At 39.6% G+C, this 26072-nt stretch overlaps 2 protein-coding genes and 1 long non-coding RNA gene across 4 annotated transcripts; 1 reads left to right on the top strand and 2 right to left on the bottom strand.

Moving 5' to 3' along the window:
- Positions 1-1412: 1412 nt before the first annotated feature.
- Positions 1413-8906, bottom strand: cyp4t8 (cytochrome P450, family 4, subfamily T, polypeptide 8). The gene is made up of 12 exons (XM_004078270.5): positions 8607-8906; positions 8050-8194; positions 7897-7941; positions 7669-7796; positions 5132-5256; positions 4898-5052; positions 4698-4795; positions 3198-3388; positions 2981-3114; positions 2536-2600; positions 2095-2177; positions 1413-1840 (listed from the first exon to the last, which is right to left on the bottom strand). Exons 1-12 carry the CDS (start codon positions 8805-8807, stop codon positions 1663-1665), a joined length of 1548 nt encoding a protein of 515 aa, XP_004078318.1. The 5' UTR covers positions 8808-8906; the 3' UTR covers positions 1413-1662.
- A 2836-nt stretch (positions 8907-11742) lies between these two features.
- Positions 11743-14568, top strand: LOC105355988 (uncharacterized). 2 transcript variants are annotated; one of them, XR_013648403.1, is made up of 8 exons: positions 11743-11930; positions 12042-12344; positions 12437-12565; positions 12734-12886; positions 12984-13211; positions 13301-13411; positions 13513-13559; positions 13652-14568. It is a non-coding gene; the product is annotated as an uncharacterized LOC105355988 (long non-coding RNA). The 2 variants fall into 2 exon arrangements; XR_013648404.1 differs by having other exon boundaries at positions 12987-13211; positions 13652-13791.
- A 5972-nt stretch (positions 14569-20540) lies between these two features.
- LOC101169314 (cytochrome P450 4B1) lies at positions 20541-24447 on the bottom strand. The gene is given in 8 exon segments (XM_011485621.4): positions 20541-20998; positions 21253-21335; positions 21816-21864; positions 21867-21880; positions 23196-23323; positions 23424-23468; positions 23577-23721; positions 24137-24447. Coding segments are annotated over 8 exon segments (843 nt in total). The 5' UTR covers positions 24338-24447; the 3' UTR covers positions 20541-20820.
- Between the last annotated feature and the right edge of the window lie 1625 nt (positions 24448-26072).

Raw genomic sequence — 26072 nt, 5'->3', positions numbered from 1 at the left:
AAAGGTGATGAGGTTTATAGAGATCGTTTATTATTCTCCAGCTTGTTCGAGAGCTAAACATTAACTACGGTAAATATTCAATAATCAAATGCTCTTTGGACTTGTCCATAAGACCAAAACAAGCAGCTTTAACTTTACAGTCCTTCAATTTTTTATCTTAAATTATATTTTAAAGGTAGCTCTATGTGTAAAGTAAAAAAGTAAGAATATGACACGAACCTCTTTAATTGGTATTTTATTTTATTGAAATGTAAATTCAAAAATGCTCCTTTTTTGTGTGATTTATGGTAACTTCGTTTTTTTTTTTTTAAAGCCAATAAACCAAAAACATTGGCAGAGAGCTTTTTGGACATTTCTTTATTGTTTAGGATGAGATAAACTCAAGCAGATGAAGCCTCAGAAAGTTATTTATTGGTAAATAAAGTTTGGTTGATCATTTTTGCTTGGAAATTTGGTGAATGTTTTTGGGGTGTGATGGTCTTGGTTGAATGTTATGAGTGTATGCTGCAGACAGGAGCATCATCTTCATGCCGTACCGTTCACCTTTGTTCTGCTACACACAATAGTTTTTGAAGAAGCATATTCCGTTTACAGCTGCGGGCGCGTGGAGGTGGTTTTGTGAACTTGACCCATCCCCTGTGGGGGCCGCGGTGAGCTGCAGTCACTGCAGAGTTTAGGAACCATTTGGTGGTTTGTGGTTGAAGTATTTGCAGGTAAGTTTAGTTACACTGAAAATGTATCATTTCTAAATATAACAAGACATTTTCCATCAAATGAGTTTTGGCTTTAAATGTATGAATCAACTCTAATTTTTGGTTTAAAGAGTCTCTAAAACTATCTTCAGCTTATTAATTATAAAAAAGTTTACATATGTAAGTTCATTTTATAAAATGCTAAACATCTTATCCGTCATTACTATGACATTCCTTCCTTGTAGTTTAAATATAGATTTTTTTTGCATAGCAAGGTAATTGAAACCCAATAGATTTCATTAGATTTAGTGTTTTTCAAATGTTTCTATTCTTCTTTGTCACTTTTTTTCCAGCTAATATTTCTAGCACACTGCAAGATGTTTGCTTATAACCCTTGTGCTATCCCACGGGGCCAAAATGACCATTGACGTGTTATCCCTAACATGACAAAGGTGGAAAGGGTTTTAGGCAATCCATGGAAACCAGTGAAGATCACAAATCATTGAAGAACAAAGTTCAGCGCACTGTATTGTGGGGTCTAGATGACCCTACTCCCAATGTCAAAGTGCCGAAGATAGCACAAGTGTTAAGTAAGTCCATGTTTAGCCTGAGTCTTGCCATTTTTTGTAGAAAAAGCGAAATCACACCCCAAAAGCAGATATTTTCACCGGATTTCGTGACTTTCTTAGTAAAGTATGCTTGGAAATGGTCACAAATGCATTTATGACACAGATGAGTCATAACATTTATTAAAACTAAAGTTTCACAAACATTCTCAGTCTTTTCTTGATTTGCAAAGTGCAACCAAACTTTAATTCCTTATTAAAAAACATGTTTCCTCTATACTGCTTTGACACTAAACAATTACAAATTTCAAGTTTTTTGCTAGCAAAATACACAAAATAGTTTAAAAAACAGCTTATTCATTATCCCAAGTGTTTTTCTTAACTGCAGTTATTTTATGTTCCCTTTACTTCTGTGCTTCCACAGGTTTGATCTTGATGTGAATTCCATTAAGTGAGCGCAGAACCAGTCGAGGAATTATCCTGGGCTTCAAACTGGGTTCCTCTATCAGCTGGTATTTCTTTAGCGTCATGGCGATCACCACCTTCATCTCATTCATAGCAAAATTCTGACCAATGCAGTTTCTGGAAAGACACAACACACAGAATCCATCAAATTAAGTAACTTCATTTACTGAAATTATGCCACATACTGGGTATGGATAATTAGTGAATAGAATACTTTGAAATATCTGTGTGCCTCCTTACAGTTCAAAACATTTAGATGAAAATCTGGTTATTGTTTCAAAGCAGTTTATTGAGATGATGTGAGCAGACAGGAAGTGAAAAAGTGAACATCTAGTTTTAAGGGAGTCACATGGGTGTGAGTGTGCTCAAACCTCGCCCCAGCAGAGAAAGGCACAAAAGCATGAGGTGATCTCTTGGAAACATTTTCAGGGAGAAAACGGAGCGGGTCAAAAACCTGGAAACACACAGGATGTGTCAGTCTCACATGATCTAATCAGTATGTGTGAGCAATAACCACAGAGTCCCAGGGATGACATAACCAGCTCAAATCTACATGTTGGTATATATACTTATGTAGATTGATTGGTTAGGAACTTTTAGCTCTGTAGTGCAAAACGACATTGTTAATAAATAATTTGTTTACACACAACACTGCTGACGTAAAAGTTGTGCAATATGATTCAACTAACAAAGAACAGTGTTCCCTCTTATATCGTCACAGTTTACCTTTTACGGTCTCACAGATTTTTTTATGGGCAATTTTTGCTCATACTGTAAAATACTGTCCATGAAGTGACGTTACTTCTGCTTACTTCAGGGTTTTCCCAGACCGTGGCATTTCTGTGAATTCCAAAAACACTTGTTCCAACTTTAAAACCTAGAAAATAGAACAAATATTGGTGAGTTTTTATTTAAAAAAAACGACATCGGTACAGGCAACAGGCAAATCATTTGATCTAGTTATACATAAAATTGTACTAGACCAAAAAGCTGTCGGATTCTTAAACGGGTAACTAGAAATCACAGAGTGAGTGTAATCATGATAAAAGTGCTCAGAGTTAAGTAAAAATACTGAGCAATACACAGAATAGATTTCATTTATAGGAGGTACACTGCAAATTGTGCATAAGAGTAAAAAAAAATGAACAAGAAGTAAGCATGAGCGCTTTACAAAAATAAAAAGACTTGGTTTAGGTTTAATTTACTTTAACAAAATCTTTTGTCTTCTTTATAAAGTCATAACCAAAGATTCCATACCTGCTGGTAAGGTCCTTCCATCAAAAAAGGTGATGGGTTTGGTGAGTTTCCTTGATATTCCTGGCACAGGAGGGTAAAGGCGTAGCGATTCTTTTATGCACATTGTTGTGTAGGGAATTTTGTTCAGATCCTCCCTGAATACCAAAAAAAAAAAGGAAAAGAGGCTGTGGGACACAGCTTGTGCTGACATTCAGGCCTAATGACTGCATCCCATTACCATTCAATGGTGTCCTTTCCATCCAGGGCCTCCATCACCTCATTTCTGCAAATCTTCTGGTGCTCTGGGTGGCTGGCCAGACAGTACAGGATGAAGGAGATGCCGCTGGCCGTGGTGTCATGGCCCTCAAACATAAAGGTGTCCACCTCTGCACGTATATCTTCATCTGACAGACCCTGCTGGTTCTCATCCTGATCAATTAAAAGACCAAAACTGGGATTATAGACAGGGATTATGTGAAACACTTCATAACAAAAGGGTGTTAATAATCGGATTTTACCGTGACGAAAACTTTCATATAAATAAAACCTGAGAAAACTAAGTTTTAATTGCATTTCTGAGTATTTCTGTATTTAAATCGCTGTGAATCAGAAGCAGACTTGCGGAAAAAAAGGCAGATTGACAAAAAAATAGTATTTGTTGCATAGAAAATACACCGGGTAGGTTACAAGCCACAACTCAGGGGTCAATTTCTAACTATGTCCTAGAAAACAACACAGGTTTTTTGATTTAAGCTTAAAATGGTATAATTCTTATTTAAAAAAACCCAGAGGGAATGCTTTTAAAATAGCTCAAAATTTGATCGGAGTAAGTGGGTTTATACTTTAAACATTTTTGCTTCGGTTCTCACATGTAACCCTTGTGCTATCCTAGGCACTTTAACATTGGGAGTTGGGTCATCTAGACCCACTAGACAGTGCTCTGAACCTTTTTTCTTCAATGATTTGTGATCTTCACTGGTGTCCATGGATTACATGAAATCTTTCCACCTTTATCCACCTTTGTCATGGTAGGGAGAACACGTCAGTGTAAGGGTGGAGTCATCTAAGATAGCACAAGGGTTAACTAAAAATGGCTTGATTACCGTATTTTCCGGACTTATACTCCGCAGCGACTTATATTAGAAATAAATTGAAATAAATACATTGTTAACCCTCCTGTTATGTTCATTTGTGAGGAACAGAGATGATGTTCCTGGGTCAATTTGATGTATGAGGTATGTTAAGTGTTAAGAGTATGTTAAGTGACTCAGAGAATCAGCAAACCTTTTTTTACAGTAAGATCTTGAAGGCTAAAAACATAATATTCTATTTTCCAATGATTTTATAGATTCAGAAATGCAATAAAAATGACAACTGTTTCTACTAATACAGGATGAAAACAGAGTATTAGTTGGCCAATGATGCTTCATGAAAGGAATAAATAAATAAGTATGACAAAGAATTACTGTGAAATTATGAGATAAACAGTCTGCTATGATTGTGTCATATGAGGTTGTGCAAGTTATTATATCTTGGCCTCAGATTTTGTCAAATAAATTTCCCGTCAAAATGCGACTTATCTGTGTTTTTTTCTACTTTATAATGCATTTTTGGGCTGGTGCGACTTATACTCCACAGCGACTTATAGTCCGGAAAATACGGTACACTTCACTGGTTAAGGCATCGCTGGAATAATAATAAAAAGAGATGCAATTTGTAGAGTTATGATAAAACATACTTTTGCAAAGAGTAAGATGTCCAAAAAATCCAAGTTTCTCTTGCGACTCGACTCGGTCTCTTCCTTTAGTGCCTCCTTCCTCTTCCTTATTACTTCCTCTGCCAAAATGAGACATTAATTTATGACTTTTTCACACTTCAAACTGTCAAAACTAGGTCTGAGTTAGTCCCGATATTTAGTTTGAAGACGTTGGAGCGTACGTGTATGACTGTGAGCCACCTTGCATGCTCTCCTGTGTCTGAAACCATGTGGGCTAAGGTAGAAAATAAGGTCACTGTGGTATGGAAACGTTCTCATCCGGAAGCTGATCAGATCGCTCAGCTCATACACAGCTTTGATGTATTTGTTTGTTTCCCTGGAAACATGAAAGCATGCAATATGTTCATGGGCACAGAAGCGTAAGGAGGAAGCAGAGTCGGTGTCATCGGGCTCACCCCTCTCTCTGGCAGTTGCTGTTGTGGCTAAAGGCGCACTTCAAGATGCTGTCCAGCGTCATGAGGCTCACGTGTTCAAACAACTCAAACGTCTCAGAGGTGTTTGCATAGCTCTCCCATTTATCCTGGAAACAAAAGATTGTGGGATTCATATCACAAATGTTTCATCTCTAATGCTAAAAGAGTCTTTTGGGTTAGTTTCCTACAGACCAAAACTCCACCGTTTATAAAAATTCACTTTGTTTTTGTGGCCATTAAGCCTTTCATTCATAAAATGTAGCTTTTAAATACTTACAACTATTGAATTATAACAGTTTCTATATTGAAGAATTTTGATTTATTTTACTCTGACGGGAGCACATATGAGTCCTTTCAAAATAAAATACTCTGTGTCATAGGAGATCCTCCTGATGCAGCAGAAACTTTCAAACTTTGCTTCTGAACAGAAACTAGGTCCTGCTGTGCAAAAGAAGATAAGGATATGTACTTTATTCTAGATTTAACCATCATTTTTGCTTGTGTATTTTGAAGGATTCCTAAAGTGATAAAATGACGAAAACTCGCGATATATGATATTAGTGAGCAATATTGCGATGACGATCTAACTTGCGATCCATGAACAAATAGCAAAACAACCAAAAACATCATTTCCTTTTCACTGCAACAGTTAAATGTTTAAATAAGAGTCAACATAACTTAAATTAAACTCCAAATGACTCTTGTCTACATAGAAGGGCTCCATCCAATTGGTCAACAATGTAAAGGCTTCCATCTGATTGGTCAAAGGCATAACTGGATTTCTTTGATTCGTTAAATATTTCAAGCTGCTAAATTGTTTTGTCACATTTAAGGGAACCATTCAGTGCAGTTTTCACCGTCTTTTGCGATATATGTCTTGCACAGCTTGATATCGCGATGATGATAAATTTGCAATTTATTGTACAGGCTACCATTGTTTATTAAAATCATAAGCGTTTTTCATCAAAGCCATAGAGCAGGGGTCGGCAACCCAAAATGTTGAAAGAGCCAAATTGGACGAAAAAAACAAATATGTCTGGAGCCGCAAAATATTAAAAGCCCTATTTAAGCCTTATAATGACGGCAACACATGCAATGTGTATCTATATTAGCCTACTATCAAAATGACTACGTTGTTACAAATACATAATGAGCATTAACGATTACATTTTTATTTGCCCTGCAGTGCATTCTGCGGAGAACGACGCGTCACGTGACTGCTCTGTTGTGCAAGTTTAACTTCATTATAATATCAATGAATTATGTGTCATTGCTTTGATAAAATTAAAGAAATGGAATAAAGAAATCCGATTGATGTCATTTTTATTTTGAGGATTCGAACAAAAAAACAATAAAATGGAACGTGCGTGCCCCATGACAGTCAGCCTGCGCTCGAATGACAAAACAGCTTTAAGCATTTGCGGCGCCTGCAGACTTTCATTCAGCTCGTTTAGGTGGCTTGTCACAGTCATGTCCACCAAAATGTGCAGCTTTCCGAGCCACAGTATCTTCCAGTTGCGGGTAGTTCAGGTCTTTGCTTTTCAGGAATGTTTTTCACGTGTTCAAAACAGACGAGAAAGTGGCGCAAAAAATCACCCCTGGACAGCCATCGGACTGTGTTGTGTAGCAGGAGATCAATGCACGGAACTGACGGTGGTTCGATTTCCATCAGCCACCTGCCTAGCGGTCCGCTAAAAGTAAAACAAAATAAAAATAAAAAAGCCCTTCTGGTAGAAACGTGTGTCGCAGGCTATGACGCAAATTTTCGTTGACAGAAATGTTGAAATTGTAGTGGGGGTCTTGTGCAGTTTAGGTCTGTTAGCAGCAGGGGATTGTGGGATGCGGGATGATGGTCTTATTAGGGCTCAGCATGAGTGTTTCTGTTTGCCCACATTTCTTTTCATATGGCAGTTTTGTTGTTCCACCTTAGTTTATTCTTCAATTTATGTTGGTTCTTTATGTTGCACCATGAGTGTAGAAGGGAGAGAGGTAGATGACCACTGTGCAATGTTCAATGTGGTGTGTTCTAAATAAATGGGCTTGATAGGCCGGACAGAGGCGGCGCGCTCAGCTTCTCTTTTTGCCTTCACTTCTCTGAGACTGTTCGGAGTCGTGTGCTATAAGGGACACGGACAGTTTTCTAGCGCAGACAGTTGATTGACAGTTCAGTATTCTTGACAGCTTGGCTCCCGTATCGTCCGCTGCAAGTGACGTACTTGCCGGGCGTTACAATATTTATTCTACACATTCTTACAGCATTGGTAAACGTTAAGAATGCTTGTGTCTTGTTTGTCCTCATACAGAAACCATAATAAAACAAAAAATATATTTCTCTCCCCCATCTTTTTACATTTTCAAACATTTTTGAAAATGCTCCAGGGAGCCACTAAGGCAGCGCTAAAGAGCCGCGGGTTGCCGACCCCCGCCATAGAGGCACAATAAAGGGATAAAAGACATGTGACTCTGGAGCCTCAGGTTGCAGACCCCCTTAGCCAAAATAAGAGTACAGGATAACATACCAGCATAACTTGTGCAGACTCTGACATCAGGTTGACATAATGCTTTAGGACATCATAGTGGAAGCCCGGGGTCAAGAGCCTCCTGTGTCGAAACCACTTCTGACCTTTTGACACCAGTAATCCGTTTCCTTCCAAAGACACAATAAAAGGGAGTTATAACAAAGCAGCTTAATGAACAACCCTTAGAGCGTATGACATGCTCCAGTAAAAAAGGCAAGGCAGGCTCACCGATCCATGACTCGATAAACCTATAGGCCAAATCATCTTTTGGTTCTGTTGGAGAGACAGCAAATATAAACCCACTTTAGCCTTCTGATCACACAGAAACACCTAAAATAAATAACCCCTGTATAAAGAAGAATAGCTAAAAGCTTCATTCACCTGTTGTTGTCAGTATTGTTTTGGCATAATCTGGATGATGTATGTTGAGAAAGCAGACAGAAGGGCCAAACCACATGGGGAAGGCATAGGGGTACTGCTCTCCCCACTTCAACCCCCTCTCCAAGTCTGTTCCATCTTGTTTAAGCTATGATGGAAATGAAAGCCTGTGAGAACATCCTGCACAATCACTGCAACAGTCGGATTGGAAATAAGTCTTGGATAAACAAATATTAAATAAATAAACAAATAAAAAATCAATCAATCAATAAAAAGTCTTTTCAGCATGCATTTTCTCTGCAAGAATGCAGTGTTTTAGATTAAACATGCACAATTATATTCAAAAAGATCATATTTGTTCCAATGTTTTTTGATTGCATAACATTGATTTAGAGGAAATGTTGTAATTTAGAAATAAAAACTGTCCAAAAGTATACAACTTTTGATAAAGTTTACTTTAAAATCACCAATTGTTCCAGTGCATCATGTCCTGGAGGTTTTAAGGTTGCATAAGTCTGCAGGTGCAAAACAAACTCTAAACGAACAGTTTCTGCGCTCACTTGTAAGACATGTCCGAACAGCCAGTTCCCCGGTGGTCCTGGAAAAGCTTCAACGTCTCGCAGCAGACTTTTTCTCGTGGCCGTCAACAGAGTCAACTTGTGGACGATGACGATGATGCAGAGCGCGCCGAACGCGACATGAATATGAAGCCAGGTTAGCTGAAAGCCGAAGAGGGCTTCTGTCAGCCCCGCAGCGAACATACCTGCTGGATCCCGGAGGACAATTCAACCCAAAACAACAGCGCGAGCTCAATTCAACCGAAGATTCACGCGCCTGAAAAGAGAGAGAGAGAGAGTGTGTGTGTGTTTGCATAAAGGTGCGCGCGCGCAAGTCAATGTGAGCCGTTCACGTACTAGCGGAAAGTTGGGCTTCCAGCATGGCGGAATTGGAAACTTGTTTCACAACTTAAACGGTGACCTATTTTCTGTTTTAATTTCTAAATAGAAAGTTTGCAAATTAAGGACTATAGCCTCACTCTTTTAATTGTTATTAAAAAGAAAAGATTTTTAAGAATTCTTTCTCGAAATTTAGAAAAAGTAATTGTAATAATTCACAATTTAAAAGAAAATACACACTAACAAATTATTACATTTGATAAAATTATGAACAGTCTATAGCTTCTTATATTATGTATATTTACAAGTTTTATAATCTTAGCTTTAAGAATATATATATATGATAATTGTATTATGTATCACACTGATCCACACCACCAGGATCTACAGTACTGACATTGGGATGTCATTTGGGCTCGAGAAATGCAGCCGGATGGTGACAAAGAGAGGCAAGGTAGTCCACACAGGAGGGGTCTCACTCCCAGAAGGAACAATAGCAGACATTGAGGACAGTTACAAGTACCTTGGAATTCCGCAGGCAAATGGCAACCTGGAGCAGGCAACAAGGAAAACTGCAACAGCTAAATACCTTCAACGAGTAAGGCAAGTCCTGAGAAGCCAGCTCAATGGCACAAATAAGACCCGGGCAATAAACAGCTACGCACTGCCAGTTATCAGATACCCTGCAGGAATAATAAGATGGCCAAAGGAAGAGATACAGACCACGGATGTTAAGACATGAAAGCTCCTCACCATGCATGGAGGGTTCCATCCCAAATCCAGCACCCTGAGACTGTATGCTAGCCGCAAGGAAGGAGGCCGAGGACTAGTGAGCGTAGAAGCCACTATCCAGGATGAAACATCCAAGATGCATGAGTACATCAAGCTCAAGCTGACAGTATGATCAGTGAATGTCTCAGGCAATGGAGGGCAGAGGATACAGTGCTGGAGGACAGATCCTCATGGGAGGACAAACCCCTGCATGGGATGTACCACCGGACCATAACTGAAGTGGCTGATATCAAGAAGTCCTACCAATGGCTAGAAAGGGTTGGCCTACAGGACAGCACTGAAGCACTCATCCTGGCAGCCCAGGAACAAGCCCTGAGCACCAGAGCGATAGAGGCTCAGATCTACCACACCAGACAAGACCCAAGATGTACTGTAGGCTGTGCAAGGAGGCGCCTGAAACAATCCAGCACATAACTGCAGGGTGTAAGAAGCTGGCAGGTAAAGCATACATAGAGCGCCACAATCAAGTGGCTGGAATAATATACAGGAACATGTGTGCAGAATATGAACTAGAAACCCCAAGGTCAAAAATTGGAAACACCTCCGAAGGTGATAGAGAATGACAGGGCAAAGATCCAATGGGACTTCCAGATCCAGACTGATAGAATGGTATTAGCGAACCAACCAGACATCATAGTGGTGGATAAAGAACAGAGGAAAGGCGTTGTGGTGGATGTGGTAGTGCCAAGCGATGGAAACATCAGGAAGAAGCAACATGAGAAACTGGAGAAATACCAGGGACTTAGAGAAGAACTGGAGAAAGCATGGAAAGTGAAGGTGACAGTGGTGCCTGTGGTAATTGGAGCACTTGGGGCAGTGACTCCCAAGATGGAAGAGTGGCTACAGCAGATACCTTGATAGAAAACATCTCAGTCCAGAAAAGCGTAGTGCTAGGGACAGCTAAGATACTGGACCCAAGCTTGTGTGTAAGAAACCACCCGTGATAGGGTGAAAGGGGCGTTAAATATAATTTTGTGTAATAAACAAACAGTTTTTAATGTCACTGTGACATAGAAAACAAATAATCTTATGGCTGTATTTTACGTGAACACGCTCTCGTTTCAGACTTTCTCAGAGACGGGTTGCTCAGATGGGACCATGAGATTCATTATGATGTGGAGCTGGTAGTTTTGTTTATAGTAGAATGAACTGGAATGGATGACTGGTGTGGCTGCAGTGACTAATAAACACAAAGTGTTAGTTTTTGGTGTAAACTCTAAACATAAGCGGAGGCCTCAAACTTTCAGAACTTACTATGTAGTGTTTCTAGAAAAGATGTCTCTATGACTTTCAAGTCATGTACATAAATAATAAAGTTTATTGAAGTGACATTTTGTTTGATGGATGCTGGCCTTCTTGTCTGGGAGCCACAATGGAAATAAAACTCTATTTAGTATAAGATAACAATACGTTTGACAACAACAAGGCCTCTTTAATGAGTTTTCCATTTGGTTGGAGAGAATGAGTCTCTTTGACTTTTTTATGAGTATGAAACCACATTAAAAAAAAAAACAGCCTTGACATTCATTTGTAAGGAAACCTCTCAGAAACCACAACATAAACACTTCATAGTTGACTCAAATACTATTAAGCTTCCACACGTTTTATCAAAGTTTCCAGAACTGGTCTTTGCCTCTGTATTTTCAGCCAACAAATTAATTAAATCAAATTCTTCATTTCCGCACAGTAGCATATAGTGCAGTAATGTAGAACCATTGCAATTATTCTTTATTTAAATCAATTGAGCAAATCAAATACTGTCAAACACACAGAATATGAAAAGCTATGGTATTAAAAAAAACCTTCACACATTTGTTTTTTAAGTGAGGAAACCTGTTGCTAGTTAGATTTTATATCTTGACACATTTGCTGTTGCAGAATGTAAAATGTAGGCTAGACGATGAGAAAAAAAAGTGTAGGGGAAGGCTTTGCTAAATTTCTTCGTCTCTGGACCACTTCCTTTAAATCAGCTTGAGCATGCAGTTGTCACTTTCAGTTAAAAACCTTTAGTGCTTTGAAGAGCCTCTCAACTGAAGTCTTTAGGAAACTGCTGGTAAAACCGTATATGGAACTGCTTCAGTTTTAGTGAACAGGGTTCTTGTTTTTTTGAAGACATGAGGTCAGTCAAAGCTCAGAATCAGAAAGACTTTATTTTCATTCTTATACTTTGGAATATTTGCATAACACAAGGAAACGGTGAGTGAATCATGGAACCTAGATGATGCTAACTTTATATCACCTTTTTTATAGTTGTGTAATGTGGTGTGAATGTCAATAACAAAAATGTTTCTTTTTTTTTTAAATCAGTCAAAGATCATTTCCGCTTCTGGCTGGGATGTCAAGCTGTCATACCCTGCAGCAACCGCGACTTGGACTCGTTCAAATGGTTTTACAAAAAGGAAGAATACAGTGATCAAACTGTGTTGTTGTCTAAAGACAAAAAAGGAGTAATATTTCGTAAAAATCTTTTCACCAAAAAACTTAATTTAAAAAATGCCAACTTAGTCATCAGTTCTTTCACGGATGATGATCAGGGCATGTATTGGTGTGAAATCTGCCATCAAAGTAACTGCAGCAGGAAAGAGTCAAACATCATCAGCGTGAAAAAAGGTTTTCATCACATTTTCATCAGATTTTGTATTTTTTTTTTGCAGATTTGCAAAGTCTGTTCCTTAAACTCTCCTTTTGTTTCTTTCTTCCAGAAATTCTAGATGAAAGTCAGAGGACGGTTAACATCCTCGCAGGCACCAGCTTTAACCAAGAATGCTCAGGCAACTTTTCTTCTTTCGAATGGGTTTTTGAAGCAGGTACTGCAACTGCTTTCAGGAAAAGTAGGGTTTTTTTCAGCCATTGAGCCCAGTACAAATGTTTAACCCGGTGAAGAATAAAACATTCTATTCTATTCTATTCTATTCTATTCTATTCTATTCTATTCTATTCTATTCTATTCTATTCTATTCTATTCTATTCTATTCTATTCTATTCTATCTCTGTAACAGCACAGAGGCCATTTTCCGTCACTGTGACTTCCAACAAGTCCATATATATTCCAAATGTAAATATTACAGATGCTGGGAAATATACGTGCTTGGTGAGTCGGTGTGGGGGTCCAAGTCAAAAAGTGCTTACTGTCAACTTATGCGTAATAACAGGTGAGAAGCTGGTCATCATTTACACACTTTTACATCAAAGTGCTTCAATTTATGGTATCTAATTTGTTATTAGTATTATTATTATATGTTTTTCCAGCAGTGATCCCTGATAAAGGTTCTCCTGTGTCGTGTGCTGTGGTGTGTGATGAGGAATTCAATAAAAAAAGTCATGCTTGGAGTCAGATGATGAACATAACAGGGATATTGATGCATGTGGATGGATCTGGGAAATTAACCTGCAATGCAAGTCAGATGTTCAAGGCAGATGAACATTCAACAGTTACCAGCAGTTATGTGTCAACAACTGCATTTAGCAAAACAACAGGTTATCTATTCATATACACATGTCTGTCAGTCTTTTAAAATTTAAGCAACATTTTTCAAATTGTAATATTAAAATGATCATTTTTGCAGGAATGTCCACAGAAAAGGAAGACTGGAGTGGACTTGTTTGTGGCGTGTTGGTTCCTTCTGCTTGTTTGATTTTAATTTTAATGTTCTGCTTGAGAAAAAGACTGCAGTCTGGTAGGTCTGGGGTGCAAATTCTGAGGTTTTTTACTTTCAGAGTTTTAATGAGCCTGAGGTTTTAACAGCTCCATCACACATTTTCTATGTTCACCCTCTAGCATTTCCTTTGCTTTGCACTTGCTGTGTTTTCAGAAGATGGACAAGTGTGAGTAATAATCCTTTAGATTTTCCACAAATCATAAAGTGACTAATCATTTACTAATCATTTTCCACTAATCATTATTTCTTTATTCACAGGTGGAAGAAGAACCCTCCATTGTTTATTCCTCAATTGCCTTTAGAACCCCTGCAAAGACCAACGGCCGTGAATTAGCCCACAATGAAACCATTTACAGTGAAATAAAATTCACAAAAAGCAGTTTGGATAGGTTGAGCAGGTAATTGTTGCGATATTTTAGCAGTTCTGAAGTTGCCTTAACATGGATTCTGTTTTGTGAGTTGAAGTAAACTTCACCCTACAAGGTCCAAAATGGAAACCCTTAGAAGGGTTTTTTCCATTGTGTCAGAAAATGAATAACTGCTTGCTAATTATCTTTATGAAATATAGCATTGCTATGTGTCTGTACCTGATAATGTCAGCAAGTGCTTTGAAAACAGAAAACAAGATCCTTTAAAGGATTCTGAACCATTATTTTTTCTGACACAAATTTAGTTAAATATTTTGTCTTTAAAGGCTTCGGAATCCGTCAAAACACGGTTTTCATATCTTTATTATTTTATGTATAAAATATGCATCTGATGGAATGTTTGTCATTTACTGTAAAAGGTTACACACAAATCTTAACAGGTTTGTGAACCTCAATCAGCCAAAAAATATATCAGCATGTTTGAATTTTAAATGTTTTATACAATTAAAAATATATATATTTAAGACAAACTAGTGGTACTCATATTATAATTGTTCTGAAGATGTTGCAGCATCTGAGTTGTAAAAAGAAGGCCCACAGAGCTAGGCTTTTATTTTTTTTTTTAGGTGCCAGCAATTACTATTACAACATTTTAGTATGAAATCTACATATATATTTTTATTATTTTTAAATGTGTGCAAGGTTTTCAAATACATTTAGTTACTTATCTGCACTGATAACTGTTTCAATTTTTCAAACGCGTTTTGGTTTGTGAGTGTTTTTGTAAATAAAATGGCTTGCAACTGATTTTTTAAAATGTTATTTATTTATTGTATTCTTTTTTTTTTTTAAAGCTGTCCTGTCCAACAACTGGGCAAACAGATGAGAGCTGAAGGCCTCTTGTGTTGGACATATTTTATTTTAACAACAGGGGTTATGAATCTTCTGACAAACCAGAGGTATGTCTGAATAAACCCCTTTTGTAATCGAGGCCAAACTTTATTCATTTTAAATCGTATTTGAAAATCTTTTGTGTTGGACCGGACGGAAAAGGAAAGGAGGGAGGAAGAGAGAGGGATGACAGAGAGGGGGAGGATAGGAAGGTGATTATAGAAGGGGGGGGGATAAAACCATGAAGCAGCATAAAGCAATAAGTTGCTGGATGGTTATACTCATTACAGTGAGGTTCAGATGTAATACAAGTCTTTAAGGGCGGGGCCTGTCCACACATGCTCAAATGTTATAAACATTGAAACCTCCAAAAATGTTCATGTCAACATGTACACAATACAGATAATGTTCACACATGCATACCTATGCATTCAAACCAACAAGTGTGAAATAATCCATTCGATCACGCAAAATATATATAAATATACGTAAAATATTAGTGCAAATGTGAGCTAATACTTTTGCTCCAGTGTTTATGTTCCTCTAAAATGGATGATGGAATGTAAAAAGAAGGAGGGAGAGTGCCCAGTCGTCCCCACACCAAGACCCTCGCCGTAGCTGCAGCGGCAGCTAGAACCCCCCCCCCCCCCCCCCCCCCCCCCCCCCCGACAAAAAAATCTTAGCAGTTAGTGCATCAGTTGAAGAGTGGCAGATAGTTGTTATTGATGGGTGTGGACTCACCGCAATGTCCATGGTAGTTCTGATCAGTGTAAACTTGCTTTTTATTTCTGTTTTGTTGGTTTTACAGTTGCTATTTAAGCAAATGTGCTTTTATAGACCACACCAAACTGAGAGGTCAGGAGAGAATACATCTGTAAATGGATATTTTGGAAAATTGCAGGGCTATTCTCTTTATCTTTTTTTTTACTTTTACTGTTTTAAAATGTTTTTACATTTCATTTGTGTTTCCATTTATCCAGATTCTGTGTATTAGACCAGTGTTTTTCAACCTTTTTTGAGCCACGGCACACTTTAACCTTGACAAAAATCCAGCGCCACACCAGCATCCAAAAAAAAATAAAATAAGGAGGAACTCATAGTCTGTATTGATCTACAGTGCCTCCGCATTCTCACATGCAGTTTTGTGATAATTGTGGCAGAAAAAGCTGGAAGTTGCAGCTTTTTTCTCTCCAAAAGATTTAATAAAAGTTAAGGCAAAGATTCAAAAACTGTTTGATGTGTGTTCGTTGTTGTTTCAAGATGTTAAGAGGAGAGACTCATTGTGCGCCGAGACGCTGTCACTTTAACCCAATGCATCATGGGAGATGTAGTGCAATGATTCGCCGAACGCAGAAAGACAAGCGTCTCTGAGCTTCATTGTTTTGTTCACTTGTTCCACGGTCTGACACTGGATTCTGTGAAAAGCTACACCGCTAAAGATGAGCTTTAGCTGCTATTTTTGGTGGAACTGAGAGACTTTATTTACAGAATCAGTGAAGCAGGGAAGACTTAACCACTTCTGATTGGTCAGACTGATGACATGTGATTAAGACTCCAAGAATGATTGGCGGAGACAGTTGAAGGGGCGGGACTTTTCAGAAAACGGCTTTAGTTGCAGCTAAATTGCGGTACCGTTATTCTTATCAAAATATCTTTAATAGAATCAAACAAAAACAAAGAAAAAGGTATTTTACGATCTTTCATATTCGTATTTTCTCAGTGTTTTATCAGGGTTTGTTTGGATGAACAAACAGATGATATCCTGGAGATGGAAATTTTTTTTAGATCAGTGAATGAATGGGTCATTTCCCATGGCACACTTGACCATAGTGTGCCGCGGCACAATGGTTGAAAAACACTGTATAAAGGCCCGTACACACCGGGACGAATATTCGCCAGGCGTTATTCGCCAGCGTTTTTCGCCACGTCTTTTGTGTTCACACCCAGGCGATTTTCGCTGACGATGAGCCGAGCGAACATGCAATTTCCTTCCCTGACATTAGATGGCGCTTAATGTAAACAGAAATACTCCTGTACACAAGGTGGCGCTGCGCAACTTTACGATTCTTAAAGTCGCTTTTCACTCAGAAGAAGAGAGCAAGTATTTACGCGCTTGTCAGAATCATACAAAGAAAACATGAATATTTCAAGCATCAGTAGCTCCAACTGGTACTTGGTAAGGGGATATTTAAGAATGTCCATCATTATTTCTTCGCGGCAGTGTAGACGCTACTTGGCGTCTAACTTCTTCGCTGGTATGTGTGCTCAGCAAGGCAGTTTTGTGTTTGAGCGCCCCCAAGTTGTGTTTTACTGTAACTTCAGAAGATCCAGACACGTGTGCAAAAGCGCCATTCTCATTGGTCGAATAGATTGGCGTTTTTTCGCCTCGGTGTGCACACTCACATTGGTGCCCTTTGTTTAGTCACGAGGCGTTAAACGTCGGCGAAAATCGCCGGCGAAATTCGTCCCGGTGTGAACAGGCCTTTAGACAGATCTTATATGGACTAGGTGTTGTATTCTCCTGGTGAGCCAGTAGGTGGCGACTCAAACAAAGTTTTGAGATTGGTTTGAAGTTTGGCTGCAAGCTCTAAAGTGATCATTTGTCTGATCTATTGCACCAAACCTCACCTGAATCTAAGTAATCATTAAAGGAATATTGCAAAGAATTGTTTAATTCTTAAAAGTTTTGGCATTTCCTGGTCCAAACAATACACAACTCAACATATTGGACTTTTTCCTGGGATTTGAAATGGGTTATTCCATTTTCTTTTAGCTAATGACAGAATTGTGTAATCAATATTGGTTGGACTGAAAAATACTTGGACATAATGGTTTGAAATTTGTTTTACGAACAATAAACCTGGTCATAAACTTTAACCTGTAACAGTTTACACGGCTTAACTAACCGAAGAAAGCCAACTGCGTCTGAGCACACAGGAAAAACTGCTGAAAGATCACAAGATTCTGGAATACCTTAAACTGACTTTGAAGAACTATGTGCATTCAAAGTTGTCTGGCTTAAGGTGCATAACGTTTAATAATTTGAAACAGTATAATATTTCCCAAAAGGTGGTTTTGTTTGATGTCTGCCAGTACAATCTATGAGCTTCGAGTCGACTCACTCAGACCTGATGCAGCAGTGATTTTGGAGATTTGGTGAAAAATTTGGTGAATGTTTTTGGGGTGTGATGGTCTTGGTTGAATGTTTTGGGCGTATGCTGCAGACAGGAGCATCATCTTCATGCCGTACCGTTCACCTTTGTTCTGCTACACACAATAGTTTTTGAAGAAGCATATTCCGTTTACAGCTGCGGGCGCGTGGAGGTGGTTTTGTGAATTTGACCCATCCCCTGTGGGGGCCGCGGTGAGCTGCAGTCACTGCAGCGCTTGGGAACCATTTGGTGGTTTGTGGTTGAAGTATTTGCAGGTAAGTTTAGTTGCACTGAAAATGTATCATTTCTAAATATAACAAGACATTTTCCATCCTAAATGAGTTTTGGCTTTAAATGTATGAATTAGCTCTAATTTTTTGTTTAAAGAGATTCTAAAACTATCTTAACTAGAACTTCCTTAGCTCATTGGGTAGTCTTTGATTTACAGTCATGTCTGATTTTCTCTCCAGCTTATTAATTATAAAAAAGTTTACACATGTCAGTTCATTTTATTAAATGCTGAACTTCTTATCCTTTATTACTACCACAAACCATCCTTGTAGTTTAAATATAGATTTTTTTGCATAGCAAGGTAATTGAAACCCAATAGATTTCATTAGATTTAGTGTTTTTCAAATGTTTCTATTCTTCTTTGTCACTTTTTTTCCAGCTAATATTTCTAGCACACTGCAAGATGTTTGCTTATAACCCTTGTGCTATCCCACGGGGCCAACATGACCATTGACGTGTTATCCCTACCATGACAAAGGTGGAAAGGGTTTTAGGCAATCCATGGAAACCAGTGAAGATCACAAATCATTGAAGAACAAAGTTCAGCGCACTGTATTGTGGGGTCTAGATGACCTCACTCCCAATGTCAAAGTGCCTAGGATAGCACAAGGGTTAAAAGTAAGTCCGTGTTTAGCTTGAGTCTTGCCATATTTTGAAGAAAAAGCGAAATCACACCCCAAAAGCAGATATTTTCACCGGATTTCCTAATTTATGACACAGATGAGTTATGAAATGTATTAAAACTAAAGTTTCACAAACATTCTCAGTCTTTTCTTGATTTGCAAACTGCAACCAAACTTTAATTCGTTATTAAAAAACACATGTTTCCATACATTGTTTTTAATATAAAGACAGCGATTTAAAGCCACCAGAAGTAGTTACCTCTCTGATTAATTTCTCAATGAATAAAAACTCTCTCTAAAATATACAAACTCTTATGCAATTTAGATAATAATATTTCACTTCCAACAACAAAATGGAATGTGGATTTGAGCATCAGCACAGATGAAAGCTTCTGGTCAGAACCTTGTCTAAACACCTTTAAACTGACAAAAAGTCCAAATTTGCAGCTAATCCATTTCAAAACTCTTCACAGAATTTACTACACTGGACAGAGGATGTTCAAGATTGGTCTCAGTAACTCAGACATTTGTCAGCACTGCGATAGTAACCTACCTGACAGTTACATGCACGCACTGTGGTTCTGCACACCCGTCCAGGCTCTCTGGCAGCAGGTATGTGCCGATCTATCAGTCTGGCTTAAGGTTTCAATCACGGCTTCACCGTCACTTTGTGTGCTTGGTGACATGAGTGCCATCGATATAGAAGGAGGATTAGTATCTATCATTTTCACAACTATTTGTATTGCTAAAAAAACAATTTTAATAAATTGGAAAACAAGAAAAATATAAATTTAAGTCAACACAGAAATCTGCTGTTTGATCATATCAGCTTGGAAAAAATGTCAGCCCAAAGTTCAAGTAACTTTGAGAGAATTCAGTCTCTCTAGTCTCCCATAGCTAACTCCATGACTTAGGGGGTGGGGGGCCTGGTCGTCACTGCTCCTTGCCCTTCTGCCGGGGGTCGGTTTGGGGATCGGGACCTCCGATGCCCGGCGGGGGGCTGTGGGGACTCCGTTGGTCGGGTCCGGTGCCTGGGTGGGGCGGGCTGGGGCGCTACGCGGTCTTCTGGGCACGGGTGTGGGGGGTTTGTGGTGGGGGAGGTTGAGTGGTGGTTTGGCGTGGCTTGGGGGGGTGGTCTCTTTGCCCGTGCTGGGGGGGGGGTTGGCGGGGGTTCCTGCATGGGGGGGAGGTCCAACGGCACTGGGCGGGCTGCCCATCTACACCTGGGGCTGGGACCAACCCTTCCCTGGCTCTGGGACGGGGCGGGGCAACCCTCTTGGGGCCCCCGGTCGCTCTGGGTGTCATCCGCTGGGGTTGTGGGGTTGGGGTCTCCGCTGAGGCAATCGCCGGTTGCCCTGGCCGGTTGGCAGCCTCGGTCCCGTCGGCGCCTGACCAGAGCTCTCCCTTAGCTCACCTTTGCACTAATAGTTTGCGTGATTGAATGAAATATCTCACGCTAGTTGGTTTTAAGGCATGAGTATGCGTGTGTGAACACCATCTGTATTGTGTACATGTTGACATTTTTGCAGCCAACAGGTGTGTTTATAACATTTGAGTGTGTGTGAGGAAAGGCCCCGCCCCTTTGAGATTTGTATTACATCTGAACCTTACCGTAATGATAAACATCCAGTAGCTTGTTGCTTTATGCTGCTTCATGGTTTTAACCCCCTCCCCCCTCCTATGATCACCCTCCTACCCCCCCCTCTCTAACATCCCTCTCTTTTCTTCCCTCCTTTCCTTTTCCGTCCGGTCCAACACAAAAGATTTTCAAAAACGATTAAAATGAATAAAGTTTGGCCTCGATTACAAAAGGGGTTTATTCAGACATACCTCTGGTTTGTCAGAAGGTTTATAACCCCTTTCGTTAAAGTAAAATATGTCCAACACAAGAGGCCTTCAGGTCTCATCTGTCTGCCCAGCTGTTGGACAGGACTAGTTAAAAAGGCTAAACAAAAAAAAACACATGTTTCCTCTATACTGCTTTGACACTAAACAATTACAAATTTCAAGTTTTTTGCTAGCAAAATACACAAAATAGTTTAAAAAACAGCTTATTCATTATCCCAAGTGTTTTTCTTAAGTGCAATTATTTTATGTTCCCTTTACTTCTGTGCTTCCACAGGTTTGATCTTGATGTGAATTCCATTAAGTGAGCGCATAACCAGTCGAGGAATTATCCTGGGCTTCAAACTGGGTTCCTCTATCAGCTGGTATTTCTTTAGCATCATGGCGATCACCACCTTCATCTCATTCATAGCAAAATTCTGACCAATGCAGTTTCTGGAAAGACACAACACACAGAATCCATCAAATTAAGTAACTTCATTTACTGAAATTATGCCACATACTGGGTATGGATAATTAGTGAATAGAATACTTTGAAATATCTGTGTGCCTCCTTACAGTTCAAAACATTTAGATGAAAATCTGGTTATTGTTTCAAAGCAGTTTATTGAGATGATGTGAGCAGACAGGAAGTGAAAAAGTGAACATCTAGTTTTAAGGGAGTCACATGGGTGTGAGTGTGCTCAAACCTCGCCCCAGCAGAGAAAGGCACAAAAGCATGAGGTGATCTCTTGGAAACATTTTCAGGGAGAAAACGGAGCGGGTCAAAAACCTGGAAACACACAGGATGTGTCAGTCCCACATGATCTAATCAGTATGTGTGAGCAATAACCACAAAGTCACAGGGATGACATAACCAGCTCAAATCTACATGTTGGTAATAGGATTTATTCAACTAACAAAGAACAGTGTTCCCTCTTATATCGCCACAGTTTAACTTTTGCGGTCTGAAAGATTTTTTTATGGGCAATTTTTGAATGTTTTTTTTACTACACAGTGAAATGTGTTCTGCATCTTGATTGGCTGTAGGTCTTGTCCATCAATCTCCTCTGTGTCTCCTGTATCGAATGCCTACAACAGTTGCATAAATCTCTGATTTGGAGCAGATCTTTTCTTTTAACAGTGCAGTGAACATCTCTGATCCTACTTCGTCGATTTTCACCTATCGCAGGTCCTTTAATCGAACGTAAGCCCGCAATAAACGAGGAACACTGTACAATACTGTCCATGAAGTGACGTCACTTCTGCTTACTTCAGGGTTTTCCCAGACCGTGGCATTTCTGTGAATTCCAAAAACACTTGTTCGAACTTTAAAACCTAGAAAATAGAACAAACATTGGTGAGTTTTGATTAGGATTAAAAAAATGACATTAGTCCAGGCAAAAGGCAAATCATTTGTTCTACGTCATGTATAAAATTTTACTGGACTAAAAATTCTTAAACGGGTAATTAAAAGGGGAGTGCCAAAAAATCGATATGGTGATAAATCACGATATTTAGTCCTGTGATTGATTCTCGACGTGTCTTCATCAAGTATCAACCTTTTATTTACGTTTGAAGACCCTGTAAAACATTATATAAATCATCTTTTCGTAAGAAAATTATTCGGAGGGTCGATAGGGGGCGCTCGTTGTGAGATTGGCTGTTGCGGGTGGACGAAGAAGAATAAACATGCAAACAAAAATGGCGGAGGGGAAAAACAAGGAGAATAACGAGAGCAGCAAGTAATAGACACACCGGCAGCATTGAATGCATCACCCGGAGTTGTGTGAGAAAGACGTGGCTGTTGCTGGCCTGAAGCGGACACAGCCCGGCATGGATACCTTTTTTCCAGGCAAAGCTACCACCGTCTTCTGCGAGAGCAGAGGCAATAACAAACGGGATTGCTGTTTAAAATGGGCTCCGTCCCTGCAGCGAGGTGGAGAACGAGGGATTTTGGTTTTTATTGAATGCATTAGAGCTCCGCTTTGACATTCCCTCTCGGAAATACTGAAAAAAGGATCCCTGCACTGTCCGCCCAGACCACAGCTATGGTTGAGATGGAAACAGCAGAAAGAGTGGCATCCCTGCCCTTAGACCCCCCTTCTCCTCAAAGCAGCGGTAGACAAGCGGCGTCTTGACGCTAAAAAGCCTGTGGTTCTCAAGAAAAACATGAACATTCGAGTATTACTGATTTCAGCAATGTTACACCAAAGTCTGTTATTCATTACACCAAATGGGGCACAAGTTGTTCATTATCATTGTGTTTAACAGAAGAATAAATGGGGAAATATTTTCCAAAAAACAGTTTTTCAAGTTCTTCTTTCTTAAAGTTTGATATATCGTGAGTTGTTAGAGATTATCACATTATCGCCATATCGTGATACTATCGTTATCATGAGCAATGTATCGCAAATCGTATCGTATCGTGAGGTACCCAGTGATTCCCAGCCATATTAGTGATCAATATTGCGATGACGATATAACTTGCGATCTATGAACAAATAACAAAACAACCAAAAAACATCATTTGATAGAGGCACAATAAAGGGATAAAAGACATGTGGCCCTGCAGCCTCAGGTTGCAGACCCCTGATCTAGATCGGTCTAAATCACCACATCTGAGCCAAAATAAGAGTACAGCATTACATACCAGCATAACTTGTGCAGACTCTGACATCAGGTTGACATAATGCTTTAGGACATCATAGTGGAAGCCCGGGGTCAAGAGCCTCCTGTGTCGAAACCACTTCTGACCTTTTGACACCAGTAACCCGTTTCCTTCCAAAGACACAATAAAAGGGAGTTATAACAAAGCAGCTTAATGAACAACCCTTAGAGCGTATGACATGCTGCAGTAAAAAAGGCAAGGCAGGCTCACCGATCCATGACTCAATAAACATATAGCCAAAATCATCTTTTGGTTCTGTTGGAGAGACGGCAAATATAAACCCACTTTAGCCTTCCGATCACACAGAAACACCTAAAATAAATAACCCCTGTATAAAGAAGAATAGCTAAAAGCTTCACTCACCTGTTGTTGTCAGTATTGTTTTGGCATAATCTGGATGATGTATGTTGAGAAAGCAGACAGAAGGGCCAAACCACATGGGGAAGGCATAGGGGTACTGCTCTCCCCACTTCAACCCTCTCTCCAGGTTTGTTGTATCTTGTGTAGGCTATGATGGAAATGAAAGCCAGTGAGAACGTCCTGCACAATCACTGCAACAGTCAAATTGGAAATAAGTCTTGCCAGGATAAATAATAAATAAATAAATACATAAAAATAAAAAATCAACCAATCAATAAAAAGTCTCTTCAGCAAGCGTTTACTCTGCAAGAGTGCAGTGTTTTAGATCAAATATGCACAATTATATTCAAAAAGATCATATTTGTTCCAATGTTTTTCGATTGCATAACATTGATTTAGAGGAAATGTTGTAATTTAGAAATAAAAACTGTCCAAAAGTATACAACTTTTGATAAAGTTTACTTTAAAATCACCAATTGTTCCAGTGCATGCCCTGGAGGTTTTAAGGTTGCATAAGTCTGCAGGTGCAAAACAAGCTCTAAACGAACAGTTTCTGCGCTCACTTGTAAGACATGTCCGAACAGCCAGTTCCCCGGTGGTCCTGGAAAAGCTTCAACGTCTCGCAGCAGACTTTTTCTCGTGGCCGTCAACAGAGTCAACTTGTGGACGATGACGATGAGGCAGAGCGCGCCGAACGCGACATGAATATGAAGCCAGGTTAGCTGAAAGCCGAAGAGGGCTTCTGTCAGCCCCGCAGCGAACATACCTGCTGGATCCCGGAGGACAATTCAGCCCAAGACAACAGCGCGAGCTCAATTCAACCGAAGATTCACGCGCCTGGAAAGAGAGAGAGAGTGTGAGTGTGTGCAGGTGTGTGCGCGTGTCAATATTGGTGCGGAAAGATAGAAATTTTTAACTTCATAGAAACCTCTCAGAAACCACAACACAAACGCTTCATAGTTGACTCAAATACTATTAAGGTTCCACAAGTTTCATCAAAGTTTCCAGAACTGGTTTTGCCTCTGTATTTTCAGCTAACAAATTAATTTAATCAAATTCTTCATTTCTACACAGTAGCATATAGTGTAGAAATGTAGAACCATTGCAATTATTCTTTATTTAAATCAATTGAGCAAATCAAATACTGTCAAACACACAGAATATGAAAAGCTATGGTATTAAAAAAAACTTTCACACATTTGTTTTAGTGAGGAAACCAGTTGCAGAATGTAAAATCATGTAGGCTAGACGTTAAAAAAAAGTGTAGGGGAAGGCTTTGCTAAATTTCTTCGTCTCTGGACCACTTCCTTTAAATCAGCTTGAGCATGCAGTTGTCACTTTCAGTTAAAAACCTTTAGTGCTTTGAAGAGCCTCTCAACTGAAGTCTTTAGGAAACTGCTGGTAAAACCGTATATGGAACTGCTTCAGTTTCAGTGAACAGGGTTTTTGTTTTTTTGAAGACATGAGGTCAGTCAAAGCTCAGAATCGGGTCGGACTCATTCCCAGGGGGGAGGAGTCTGCCTACAGAGAGGAGGTCCTGAAGTTGACAAGCTGGTCCTCAGAGAACTACCTCACCCTGAACACCAACAAAACCAGGGAGATCATATTTGACTTCAGGAAACATGGCGCGGACCCAGACCCCCTCCTTATTAATGGGGAGCATGTGGAGAGGGTCCACACCTTCAAGTTCCTCGGCATCATCATCTCTGCAGACCTTTCCTGGACAGCCAACACCACCGCCATCATCAAGAAGGCTCAGCAGCGTCTGCACTCCCTGAGGGTCCTCAGGAAGAACAAAATTAAAACCAACCTGCTGCTGACCTTCTACCAGTCATCCATCCAGAGCCTGCTCACATACTGCATAACTGTTTGGTTCGGCAGCTGCACGGCCGCGGATAAAAAGAGACTGCAGAGAGTCGTAGAGACAGCTGAGAAAATCATTGGGTGCCCTGACGGACATCTACTCCGCGCGCTGTCTCACTAGGGCTCAGAACATCATTAAGGACAGTTCACACCCCGGCTCAGACCTGTTCAACCTGATGCCCTCCGGGAGGCGCTACAGAGGCATCAGAAGCAAAACGAACTGACTAAAAAACAGCTTCTTTCCAAAGGCAATAACAATCCTCAATTCCCAAATGCACAGATAAAAAAAAAACATTCCTGTTTACTCTGTCCACAGTCTGTCCACAGTGTCATCTATCTACCTCATTGCCACCTCTGCACTTTGACATGTCTACGCACAGTTTTTTTCATACGCAATTTTTGCACTATTATCTCGGCACTCTCCAATACAGTTTACAGCTTATATTGCTCACTTGTATATACTGTTTGTTTGCTTGTTTGATTTTATTATATTACAATGTTATCTTTACTACTTTTCCCTTCCTTACTGTTCTTGCACTGATGGTGATGCTTAAATCTCATTATACTATGCACAATGACAATAAAGCCATTCTATTCTATTCTATTCTAGAATCAGAAAGACTTTATTTTCATTCT

Source organism: Oryzias latipes, chromosome 16 (genome assembly GCF_053564925.1).
Source record: "Oryzias latipes strain Hd-rR chromosome 16, Olatipes_Hd-rR_3.1".
Classification (NCBI taxonomy): domain Eukaryota; kingdom Metazoa; phylum Chordata; class Actinopteri; order Beloniformes; family Adrianichthyidae; genus Oryzias; species Oryzias latipes.
This window is presented reverse-complemented; position numbering and strand designations above follow the sequence as displayed.

Bases quoted from the DNA above. Each gene is read 5' to 3' on its own strand.
- cyp4t8 (XM_004078270.5), bottom strand. From the start codon at position 8,807: ATGTTCGCTGCGGGGCTGACAGAAGCCCTCTTCGGCTTTCAGCTAACC. The intron at 5,053-5,131 runs GTGAGCCCGATG...TCATGTTTCCAG, and splicing joins AGCAACTGCCAGAGAGAGGG to GGAAACAAACAAATACATCA. The intron at 2,178-2,535 runs GTAAGCAGAAGT...GTGTGTTTCCAG, and splicing joins CGGTCTGGGAAAACCCTGAA to GTTTTTGACCCGCTCCGTTT.